This window comes from Gymnoscopelus microlampas (genome assembly GCF_963454915.1).
Source record: "Gymnoscopelus microlampas genome assembly, chromosome: 9".
Taxonomy (NCBI): domain Eukaryota; kingdom Metazoa; phylum Chordata; class Actinopteri; order Myctophiformes; family Myctophidae; genus Gymnoscopelus; species Gymnoscopelus microlampas.
In genome coordinates this window covers 57,140,077-57,152,989 of record NC_139946.1, presented here as the reverse complement: position 1 = coordinate 57,152,989, position 12,913 = coordinate 57,140,077, and the positions used below count along the sequence as shown (strand labels likewise).

Sequence of the window (12,913 nt, the reverse complement as noted above, 5' to 3'; positions counted from 1 at the left end):
ATCACCTTCTGACTGATCCATGGTTTGATTAAATGAATAAATGAGAAGCCTGATTTTCTTTTACATTAATTTAGATGAAACACTTAAGCCCTCTAGTATAATGTATAATATCAGTTAGTTAGATGAACTGTTGTTAACTGTTTATTATCTGCTTGTCCAGTCTGGATCCACCAACTTCGGGGAGAAGTTTTCCAGGGTGAAGTTTGCTCCTTCTCTGACCTTATTTGGAGGTAAGAAGGGGGGGGGGGGGGGGGGAATCTCATCATTTTAGTTTGGTTGTTTTTCTGAGGGCATGAAGGACACATGCCAGGGCAGGACGTTTTTCTTTTTATACATATATAACTATCAGTGAAATAAATTAAGGTTGCAGGTTGAGTGTGTAAAATAGCAGATCTACAAGCTCACAACATGTCACGATATCTATCTATCTAGATTGATAGATAGATAGATAGATAGATAGAGTATAACACATATTTAATGTTTCAGGTAAACCCATAGAGGGCTGGGTAGGGGTATATATAAGTATATATAATATTGTATAACACATATATATATATATATAATGTTTCAGGTAAACCTATGGAGGGCTGGGTAGGCGTAACGGTCAGCGGTCTGGTCACAGTATCGTTGTTAAAACCCAACGGGATGCTGCTGTCGGCCAGTGAGAGTCTGTGTCGTCTCAGAGGACGTGTGGCCATGGCCGACATCGCCTTCACCAGCGGAGGAAACATCGTTGTAGCGGCTACGGACGGAAGCTCCTCCTCTCCTGTTCAGTTCTATAAGGTAACACTATATATACACAATATAATACATTATAACACAGCTGTGGGTGAGATATCTTCAATAGTTTCTCTGTTGAATAGAACTTGAGACTCCAGGCACCTAGGCTCTAAAGTGGCCTGACAGCGCGTCGAGGGTTTGAGTCCCGATCTCGACGGCCTTTGCTGCATGTCACCCCATGTCTCGCGTTACCAGACCGTTGCCTCCTACAATTTTCAAATGTTTCCGGCATACAGTCTGGGACTCTGAAGCTCTGATAAACCGGATGTGGAGCCTCCTCTCCATTTCCATTTCATCTTTACAGTCGCGCAAATTCATCCTAATATAAATACAAATCATCTAAGTATATTTAGCTTGCTGCTTAGCAGAAATGGAAATTAAAAAATAAAATGTAAAGATATTTTAAAAGATATTTTCGTGAACGGAAGTGGCAGTTTCCTCTCTCGGATTTGGGGAGTTGTAGTTCCAGACTCTATATAGCATTCAGAGATTGTGGAATAGTTGTCTGGCTACGCGAGACTATGTCACCCCCATCTCTCTCTCCTGTCAGCTTACTATCCTATCCTAGAAGACATTCAGACTCCTTGATATATTCTCCTCTTTAACTAGAGCCTGATTCATGCTCTGTTGTGTGACTTCATCAAGCAAAGAACTTCATTTATAAAGCACATTTTAAACTACAGAAGTGCTGTACAGTACACGTGTGCAAATCTTTGAATATATATACTGTATATATATGTTTTAAAGCGAACATTTTTTTACTCCGATCTGTGCTTCTGGGGGGGAACAACATATTTTGAGATGGGGGTCCGTAGCCAAAAACATATAATATTGGGGGTCCTTGACATGAAAAAGTTTGAGAACCACTGATTATAGCAACATACCTTTTTTTCAAAAACCTGTTTTAGAAGACATTTGTAGAATACCCCTGAAGCAAAGATTTGAGTTATTTTAAAAATATATATATTCAAAGATTAATTTTCTTGATTTTTTTCAAATAATAGCAGATCTGCCAGCTCATAGTAGATGAGCACGTACTATGAGCTTGTATATCTGCTATTTTTGAATGAATTTGAATTGTATAGCAAAATAAATTAAAAAATGACACTGATTATTTCCCTGTCTAAATTGGTTAATATGTCCTTATTCCCCACGTTTGACACTAATACAACTGTGTGTGTGTGTGTGTGTGTGTGTGTGTGTGTGTGTGTGTGTGTGTGTGTGTGTGTGTGTGTGTGTAGGTGATAGTCAGTGTGGTGAATGAGAAGTGTCGTATAGACACAGAGCTGCTTCCCTCTCTGTTCATGCGTTGTACCACAGACCCTCTGAGGAGAGACAAGTACCATGCTGTCACTCACCTTCACTTCCTCACCAGAGAGAACTCTGAACAGGTAATATTACCCCTAACCCTCTGTTACCCCTCTACTGTTACCCCTAACCCTCTGTTACCCCTCTACTGTTACCCCTAACCCTCTGTTACCCCTCTACTGTTACCCCTAACCCTCTGTTACCCCTCTACTGTTACCCCTAACCCTCTGTTACCCCTCTACTGTTACCCCTAACCCTCTGTTACCCCTCTACTGTTACCCCTAACCTAACCCTATTTACTGTTACCTCTAACCAGTGGTGTGTTCCACCGTGTTACACTATACACGTAGTGTGTGACCTGCAGAAATATTTTTGTAGCCAAGCGCAGTAGACGTCCAGAAACCGTCAGAGGAAGCGTGTCTGATACTCAGGAGGAGGGGCCGGGGTTAGCTCTGGTCCATAGCGTTAGAAGGAGTTCTCCTTAACGCTATGGGACTTTTCATCCTTTCCCCTCAGACCACAGGCTGCACAGCCTCTCGTCTGTAGTCAAAATAAAAAATACACTTTCTCTACTCACCAAAACAAAGAGTGTTTTATGGAGTTGAAAGCTTACTCTACTTAGTGGGAACATTGTGAGCCCCACCTCACGTCTAAAATACAGCTTTTTGGCCAGAAAAGAGAATATTTCACCGGAAGGAAAGATCTGGTCAATAGGCAGGGGTGCACATAACATTTTTGGTCTAGTTCTCAGGGGAGCACCTGGATATGTTACTTGGTGCTCACCAAATAAATTAATAAATACATTTTGCCTCGACACGTCTCTCAGGATGGATAAAAGAGGGATACATGGATAATTTGTCTGTGCAACGGTCTGCGTGATTTACTAGTAGAACCCTACATTGAGGTGAGAGAGATGGGAAATACCGTATTAATCCCTGAGGGGAAATCATGTCGTTAAAGCAGCACAGTGTAACAAATAGATAAAGAATCTACAGACAAACATAGACACATCAAACACAGATGGACATAAACAGAATAGACCAGGGTCGACACAGGACCATATCCTGCAGCTCACCATAGAGTGGATGGGACTCATGGGAGGGGTTAAGTTTGTCTCTAATCCTCCTCTCTGTGACTGACTGCAGCCCTTCCTTCTATACGGAGGCCACAGAGCTGGCCTTCTTTATGATCTTATGGAGCTTGTTTAGCTCCCCAGCCTTGATGCCCCCACCCCAGCATACCACTGCATAGAACACAATGAAATTACTACTGTATCTATTCTCCACATCATTGTTCTGACTATATGACACTTTAAAGTTTGTTCAACTGGACTCACACTGTTATGATTGAGGTCATATGTTGTTATATTTGTGTCAGGTGTAGCGTATGTCTGTGTGCTGTTCTGTTGACGGCTCAGGCTGCCTGCCGACGCTAATACGTGTGTGAGACTCCACTAATATGATCGGAGGGGTAACTTTCCCACAGAGAATTAGCTCTTTCTTATTGGCTTCCCAGAAGAACTCACAGGGTCACGCTTCTGAAAGATTGGGCGGTTGCAGCCGTCAGATTTATCAAGCCTCAGAACATGTGTACGCTGGGATTGGCTGGATACGATTGCTTGATAAATCACACGTGGACGACGTGGTCGTATGCTGATTCCTGGGCTCCAATTTAAGCTGGTTTCTACGTTCCATTGATAAATTAGGGCCATAGTGTTTTTGGTGCTAGTAAAGAGGTGATTAGTTCTTATAGTTGACCAGCAGGGGTCGCTTCTGCCCTTTTTCATTATTCTCCGCACATAAAAGTGCTGTTATACCTCCAGATGTTTCTATTCTTATCATCAATCAGGCGTGGAGATCCGGGGGGGGGGGATTTGTCACCCCTAGCTTTAGATTGGACCCCCCCCCCAAAAAAAAAACAAGCGTTCAGGTGACCCCCTCTAGCCTCTGATAATGACAACACTGATAATGGTGTCTGTCAAACCAATCTATGAAACTATCTGTGAAATTTATGAAAAACTTTGAATCTACAACACAATGTTATACAATACGTACCGGAAAGTAGGCTGACAGGAAATGGTGAGAGAGATGGGGGGGGGGGAGTGACACGCAGCAAAGGTCGTCGGGAACGGGAGTCGAACCCACGACACGCTGTCAGGCTGACATTGCAGACTAGGGTGCCTGGACCGTCACGCTACAGCCCAGGCCTCCATTTTTTACTATTTTAAAAAAGTGTTTTCAAATAGTTCAACTAGCCGATCTACATGGACATGTTGTGAGCTTGTAGATCGGCTATTTGAACTATTTGAAAATGTTTTTAAAAATGGTAATATATATATATTTTTTTAAAAGGCAAATAAGTTCAGGGATAATGGGTGAGGCACCAGCTAAAATATGTTCCATAGACTGTGTCACAGTGGTACAGAGGTACGGGAGGGTGTGTGTGTGCATGAAACCACACTGGTGATGACCTCCACCCAGTACAACACACATTGGATCATGCTCCATAGTTTAAAATGTATTGTTTCCTTTACACCATGTTGGACGAGACATTTAGAGCCTCACAGGCTCTTCACAGGACGGCGAGGCTCCAAGTGTCCAGTGGTGTAAACTAAAGGAACCCATATATACATTTAATACAGGATAATGCAGGATGATCCTTTGTGTAGACTTTATTGTTTTTACATTCTGACCTCTGCCCAGCCCCTGGTGTTTAGTGAATGGATGTTTGTTTCTAAACCCAGTACAATACACTGGGGATAGGATGACCTCCACCACTTAACCCTTGTCAATAGATGCTAGTTTAGCATATAGATATATAGATATATGTATGTCTCTTGTCTCATGTTTTAATTTTTTACATTGTTTTTTTCTTGACCACAAATGTACAGAATGTCATTTAGATAGCATGTTTTTTAGACAGATACTAGGTTCCTTGTTTATTTATCTGGTATCCTATAGTTTCTTTGAGGCTCTGTATTGTTCTCTCTGCACTAATACTGATGAGACTGTTTACCTTGTTGTTTATTGACTAGACTTCATGTTGTTTACTCTGCTTATTGTGACCTCACACTTAAATCACTGGATAAGAGAGTCTGATAAATGCTTACATTGTCTTCTTCTGTTTCTATCTGGTTGTGTTCTCTGCTTCTTTGTCTCTGACTCCAGCCTGCATGAACCTCCTCTCTGGCCTCCTTCTTCTCCTCTCCTCTTACCTGAGAGGAGGACACGGTCAATGAGGAGGTTTATGGATGCTGTGAGAGGACACGCAGGAGGCTGGAAATAGTACAACTAGTTGTAAATGGTAAAATTGTGTTGTATTGTTATTGTAATTATTTGTGATTGTGTTGTATGGTTATTGTATTGTTATTTATAATTGTAACTGTGTTGTTGTTGTTGTTGTTCAGGTGTTGCTGTGTGCCTCCAGTCAGACAGGAAGTATAGTGGAGTGCTGGTCACTGAGGAAGGAGGGACTTCCTGTCAATAATATCTTCCAACATCGCTCTCCTGTTGGTAAGAAACACACCAGGGCCCACATCACACTGGCCCACTGGTCTGTCTATCATCTGAACAGCCCCAGGCTACAGTGGCCTGGAGGTACAGCCTTCACTATGTATACGTTAAGGATGTCCTGTTATGCCATCCTCATACAGCCTATAGATCTAGCCTATAACAGATGCATCTCAGATCATTATAGCCAGCCATTTTTTAGCGGCGCTATCCGCTCTATACCTGACTTTGTCCGTGTTCACCGTCAACGTTCTGATCGGTCAGACCCGTCAACGTTCTGATTGGTGCGACCCGTCAACGCTCTGATTGGTCAGACCCGTCAACAAAGTGATTGGTCAAGCTTCACGTGACACATGGCTATAAACACATTATAAACACATATCAATGACATAATGTATCAAAGGCGCCGCTACCTTCACACAGGGTGTGATTTTTTCTATACATAAGCTAACTAGACATCTAATAATGTTCATACTTCACCCATTCATAATAGTCCTCTACTGCTCATGTCCAGGTTTGTTAATAGGTCCGTTATATAATGTCCAGTGGAGATGATCTCACCATCTCATCTTGGCAGCCTCGAAAACGAGGATCCGTTCTCCTCATCTGATTCATTTCCTCTCCTCTTGAGCTAGCTGGGTTGATCTCTCCGTCTGTGTGCCTGTAGTAAGGTAGTAACAGTAAGGTACATTAGCTTGCTGCCATGATGTGCTTTAGCCTGTGTCCTCCTTATAAGAGCAACACACTCTGCTTGTTTGTGAGTATTAGGCTAACTATCATATTTATGGGTTGTAGTTGTGTATGGAGGGATCTTTTTCAGTAAAAGTGGAGGTATTAGGGCTTGTGTGTGTGTGTGTGTGTGTGTGTGTGTGTGTGTGTGTGTGTGTGTGTGTGTGTGTGTGTGTGTGTGTGTGTGTGTGTGTGTGTGTGTGTGTGTGTGTGTGTGTGTGCGCCTCGACAGAGCGGGGCGGTAGTAGTATCTGCCGGTTGTGGTGGGCCACAAAGTCAGGTCCAGCCCTTAGACCGTTGTGGTCTAAACAGGGCCTAAGTGTTCATACACGTGTTCAACCAATCGCCTCTTCATGCTGTCAATCGCTGTAGTGTACACACATACTATTGAAACTCTCAGTACCTGATGATAGTTTTCATCCAGCAGTGTGTGTGTGTGTGTGTGTGTGTGTGTGTGTGTGTGTGTGTGTGTGTGTGTGTGTGTGTGTGTGTGTGTGTGTGTGTGTGTGTGTGTGTGTGTGTGTGTGTGTGTGTGTGAAATAAGAAAGGCATATGGATCTCATCAGTTTACAGTTACAATTACAGTTTACAATCAAGCTGTCAGCCCAGGGTTTTTCCTCCTTCAGCCGGCAGCTCTACTGCCTGAGGAGATTGAGTAGAACCTCCCGCTAAGCACATACATCAGATATAAAATGTACACAGGGACTCCTCCACTGTTCATTTACAGGTCTTTACCCATTGAGAACGGGAAAGCATCGTTTTAGATTTTAACCACTTTAACCATTATTTTATACTTTGGATATTCAAAAATAGCAGATCAACAAGCTCATAGTGTTTTTAAGACAGTTACATTTGAACTCATATCAGGATTTAGAAGACATTTGTAGAATACACCAGAAGCAAAGATTTGAGTTACAAATGTTCGCTTTAAAATATATATATTCATATTCAAAGAAGAGTTTTCATAAAATAGCAGATCTACAAGCTCATAGCGCGGCACTCAATCTGCTATTTTTGAATAGCCAAAGTATAAAATAATGGTTAAAGTGGTTAAAATCTAACTAGAAAATGTGCTCCTCCGCCAGTAGTAAAAAGGGAAAGTAAAAACAATTGTGTTGGGCATGTGCTGGCCTGCCCATTGACCATCAGGTCTAGAGAGTTCATGGGAGCCGTAATGTGGCAGTTAGCAGGTACTCAAGTCCTCCTGAGGTGTCAGGACTCAGGAGGACTTGAGTCAGCGGACCCGTCAGCGGACCTGTGCTATTTTAACCAAAGGAAATCACTCTCAGTTTGTACTGGAAAGTACTGTTCCTGATTGATCCTGTCTAAGCTATTTATATTACATATTGTGATGTCACGTGAAACTTGACCAATGTTAGGTGTTCTCAGACGGACACACACGCACGGTCGGGTAATTTGTACTGGAAAGTACTGTTCCTGATTGATCCTGTCTTACCTATTTATATAACATATTGTGATGTCACATGCAGCTTGACTAATGTTGGGTGTTCTCAGACGGACACATAGAGACGGACGGAGAGGAAGAGATACTCTACATTAATCCTGTCAATATTACATATTGTCACGTGTCACTTGACCAATGTTAGCTTGGCTGATGGATAGGTGTGTCTTACCTCACTTCCAAAGACATAAATAGTCTTTGGAAGTGACACACCGATTTATAGGACTCTATTTCATCATGCGTCTCGCTAGCCAATCAAAGCACACCCTTTCAACATATTGTCACGTGTCACGTGAAGCTTGACCAATGTTAGCTTGGTGGACACACGGAAGGACGAGAACGAAAACAATAGTCTCCTGGCGGAGACAAAAATGACAGATGCGTTCCCGGTCTTAATGGGTTAAATTTAACTGTGGGAGTGTTACGGGTCCATTTGGTTCAATTTTGTACCCTCTTGGGGTTACAAAAACACAGAAGACAGCTTGTTATTATTGGAAATAATTCCTGCTATATTACTATATCCTTTATGAGCAGTAAAATCAGTTCATTTGTCTCTGTGAGGGCTGGTTGTGTTTCTGTGTTGCTGGTTCCCGGTCGGCTGGAGTCAGTCGTGTCTTTACATTGACTTTGATTGTAATTGTGCCGCCTCTATTGTATCTCTGTGTGGGAACGCACCTTAACCGTGTCCAGTACATACTCCAGTTCATATTAACATCATAACATGTTGTTAGCCTCATAGCATATAATTGCCTAACTCACTTTTTGGTCAAATTGACTTTTTTCTACTCTCCTAACACTGCTGCTTCAGTGTTCCTTATTGCCTATGTCTTAAACCAATCGGAATACTCGTTACATTCTAAAATAACTCAGGCAGAAAGTGATTTTAAGTCAACTTTTTGTTAGGCAGAAACAGAAGTGATTTTGAATGTAACAAGCATTCTGATAGGCTGAGAGCGTAGGTAATACTTAAGTAAATGCATTATGAAGCAGCAGTGTTAGGAGAGTAGAGTTAGACACATATAAATAAAGGCAGAATAAACATGACTTGGGAAAAATGTGTTTTTTATTTTCTGTCATTTCTAGGTGACTTAGGCAGAAAGTGATTTTTTTTCCTGTTTTATCTCCTGAAAACCTTAAAAATCATCATCATAACATATACAGTACATGTTCCAGTTCATATTATGGGGTTATGTTCATAAACACCAGATTCATTCATGTTTTAATAACTTGACCAGGATGTAAATCCTAAGTGCATGATGCCCCTGAGCTGACCTGTGACCTGTGACCTTTGACCCTGTGTGCAGTGGGAGAGAAGCAGCCCACCATCTTGAAGTGGAGGATCCTCTCAGCCACCAACGACCTGGAGAGAGTGAGCGCTGTGGCTCTGCCCAAACTACCCATCTCTATCTCTAACACCGACCTCAAGGTGGCGTCAGACACCAAGTTCTGTCCTGGACTGGGTGAGATGAGGAGGATTGATTGACTGATTGATTGATTGATGTATTACTTGATTAGCATGATTACTAACAGTACAGGTAGTACAAGTATGCTAAACGGATAACACAAAAACATGGGGCTTGTTTCCGGTGGTGTAAAGTAACTAAATACATTTACTTTAAAAGTAAATTCAGAAAAAAACACACTCATGATGAGCCACATTTGCACTAGACTGAAAGAACGAGCCCAATCGATGGTCTTGAAGGGCGGAGCCAAACCCAGGCGCTGGATTCCAGCGCCTGGGTTTGGAGCACTCTGATTGGTTAGGAGATAACAAGGTCCTAAGACCAGCGTTCCTGCGAGGTTCTCCCAGGCTTTTTTCCTTTTGAAACAAAAAAAAAGGCATGGGTTTCCGAGGCTACATTTGCACTAACAGAATAAAACATCTACTATATAAAATCTACACAGTAAACCCTCAGTTTCCTTCAATTTCTCATCATTGTTGAGAAATGAAACATCATGAAACATTATACATGCACTAACATCTAACACATTAAAACACACACACACACACACACACACACACACACACACACACACACACACACACACACACACACACACACACACACACACACACACACACACACACACACACACACACACACACACACACACACACACACAGACAGACAGACAGACAGACAGACAGACAGACAGACAGCTCAGTCACATAGCGTAACACAGATAAATCCTCCTTGTATCGAATATTAGATGACAATGACGTGAAATTACACATTTGATGTTTATTGTTTATTAATTATTTAAACTAATAAAAAATGGTTTAACAACTTTTGTAACAAAATGCCTCAAATAATGAATGCAGTGTCCCATTGAAAGGCCTGAGAAGAAATGGCACCTCGTTTTTCACATTGGCCTATTATAGCACCAGGTGGTCCCCAGTGAAATGAGCTACTATAACATCAATATCAGTTTAACCACTTCAACACTATTTTACACTTTGGCTGTTCAAAATAGCAGATCTACAAGCTCTCACTCTGTCTCTCAGGTCTAGCTCTATTGTTTCATGACAGCAGCAGGCACGTGCACACATAGACATGAAAGGGGGCTCGAGCCCCTGCTGCCCTTTTACTCATCGGTAAAACATTGCCCTGTCTCCAGACTGGACAAAAAAAAGAAAACGTAAATGTATGTGTTGGATGTGTTGGATGTGTTGGATGCAGCTCAAAGTGAACTTTCCTCAGGTATCTAGTTTGTTGCCGTCAGACCTTCCTAGCCTGTGTTATTAAAGAAAAACGGGCGCCAATGGCCACAACTCAAAAAATCAGCGACGAAAATCGGCAAAAGTGTCTGTTTTCAAGATGCTTTGGCCATTATCTCTGGAACAGAAGGTCCAATCTGCTCAGTTCAAAGCTTGTTGGATGCGTGACTTTGAGGACATTAAGCACATAATGATACCTTTTCAGATTTTTCAGGTTTTCGGGCCTAAAAGTATGGTAATTGTTCGGGGGGAAAACATCCAATAGGTGCCTTTTTGAAATTCCAGCCCCTGCCTCTCCACATCCCTCTGCACGTCCATGGACAGCAGTATTCATGTGTCTCTCTCTCTCTCTCTCTCTCTCTCTCAGGTCTAGCTCTATCGTTCCATGACGGCAGTATTCAGATCCTGCATCGTCTCTCTCTCCACACGATGGGCGTGTTCTACGGCTCCGCCTCCTCGGTGGGAGGGGCCCAGCGTCCGGGGGAGGAGTCGTCCATCAAACGTCAGAGAACGTCCGGTCCGTCGGTCCACTTCAAAGCCCTGCAGTTCAGCTGGACGTCACTGGCCCTGGCTGGAGTAGACACCCATGGCAAGGTCTGTCTGTCTGTCTGTCTGTCTGTCTGTCTGTCTGTCTGTCTGTCACTGGCCCTGGCTGCAGTGGACACCCATGGCTGGGAGGATATTCCATCGCAGGCTTCCCTTGATGGACATTCTGTCCAAAAGTGTCCTGCCTCAACAGAGAGCCTTAAAATGATCAAAACTTAAAAAATGATACTTTTCCAAGACGCTACGGTGATGCTATGAGTTTGGTTTCTTGTCTAAAGGCCCCCTTTACACGACAACAGTCTCTAGAGAAAACGGCAAAATAAAATATCAGATGTGCCGTCCGTTTAGAAGCGTTTTCTGGGGTTGAATCCGCAACTAAGTGAAGCCACCTTCCAGAGTGGAAATCTTTGAAAGCATCCCGTCTCCATGTAAACGGTTACAACGGAGGAAAAGGCAAAACCTGTGATGTCATGGTTCACGTCGGCTCTGGTGCAGAGCCGTAGAACTGTTTTGTGAGAGAAATAAGCAGCCAGTTCTATGAAAACAAGCCCAAAAGAAGCGACTAGACTACATTAGCACTTTAAACCTATATAGTACATTGGCCGATCTACAAGCTCACATTCGCGACGCGTTGTGAGAAACAACTAATATTTACAAGAAACTTTACAGGAAAAACAAGCCCAAAGTCGCTTATAATAAGCGGACATGGCAACCCATGCATGTAAACAAATCAGCTGTGACAGCAAGTAGAATGGAAGTGGTTCTATCCATAGACATATAAAGGTAGACGCCTCCTTCGGCTCTGAAGCGTTCGTATCTCGGGCGCGCTTCCTTGTTCCGCAGGGCTATCCCATATAAGGCTTGGGCAAGCTGGAAACTTCCGTGTGCGTCACAGAAGGGGGCGTTCAGTAGGCCAATCAGAGGCAGGTGGGGCGGGTCTTTTCTTAAGAGGCAGACGCGCAGCAACTAGTCAGTTAGACGCGCTGTGATTGGCCAGTAGTTAACGCGATGTGATTGATCAGTAGTCAAACAGCCCTGCGGAAGAGCCTTGTATTGAGACACCAGTCGCTACAATGAACTGCAGAGGCCAATGAGGTATCTAGGTTTCTATATCTGTGGTTCTATCCACCTGTTTCCTAGGCTTTTCACTGTGTTCCACTTCCTGTCTCTTGATCCAATGAAATCCAATGAAACCGGTCAGATGACTAATGATATCCAATGAAATCCGACAGGAAGTGGAAAACACAAGGCCTAGGAAACAGGTGGATACACATGCTGGTGACTGGTCTATCTGGCAGTGCGTCACAGCGCCACCTAGCCACGTGGCATGCACACTGCAGCGTTTTCAACCACTGTTGTGTCTCCATCTAAACCCAAAATAAGCAGTGAGAACGCAACGGGACTTTGTGGTTTTCTCTAGAGAGCGTTGTGGTCTAAACGTGGTCTAAGACCTTGATGGCTCTGTTGAAAAGTTGTTCCAGTCTGACTTAGCGCCCCTCCTTTCTTCTTCCTGTGTCTCTCCACAGCTGCACATGATCAGAGTGTCGCCCTCTATGGGTCAGATGTTGGACATGAACACCACGCTGCGCCACCTGCTGTTCCTGCTGGAGTACTGCATGGTGACGGGATACGACTGGTGGGACGTTCTGCTGCACGTTCAGCCTGCTATGGTCCATAACCTGGTGGAGAAACTCCATGAGGAGTATATGAGACAGAACCAGGCCTTACAACAGGTTATTATACCTTAAATATACATATATACAGTCTGCTATGGTCCATAACCTGGTGGAGAAACTCCATGAGGAGTATATGAGACAGAACCAGGCCTTACAACAGGTTAGAACCCTATAGAACCACCTA

General features: G+C 43.2%; 2 protein-coding genes across 4 annotated transcripts in view; one reads left to right on the top strand and one right to left on the bottom strand.

The window, feature by feature from the left end:
* The window catches only part of tmem259 (transmembrane protein 259), a 298,209-nt gene that overhangs the window by 39,375 nt on the left and 245,921 nt on the right, over positions 1 to 12,913 (bottom strand). The window lies entirely within an intron of this gene.
* The window catches only part of med16 (mediator complex subunit 16), a 43,323-nt gene that overhangs the window by 7,770 nt on the left and 22,640 nt on the right, over positions 1 to 12,913 (top strand). The window contains exons 5-11 of the mRNA XM_084066374.1: positions 161 to 230; positions 572 to 783; positions 2,022 to 2,171; positions 5,495 to 5,600; positions 9,093 to 9,248; positions 10,875 to 11,101; positions 12,580 to 12,786. Of these exons, the coding sequence (XP_083922500.1) occupies positions 161 to 230; positions 572 to 783; positions 2,022 to 2,171; positions 5,495 to 5,600; positions 9,093 to 9,248; positions 10,875 to 11,101; positions 12,580 to 12,786 (1,128 nt within the window). The remainder of the gene's footprint in view (positions 1 to 160; positions 231 to 571; positions 784 to 2,021; positions 2,172 to 5,494; positions 5,601 to 9,092; positions 9,249 to 10,874; positions 11,102 to 12,579; positions 12,787 to 12,913) is intronic.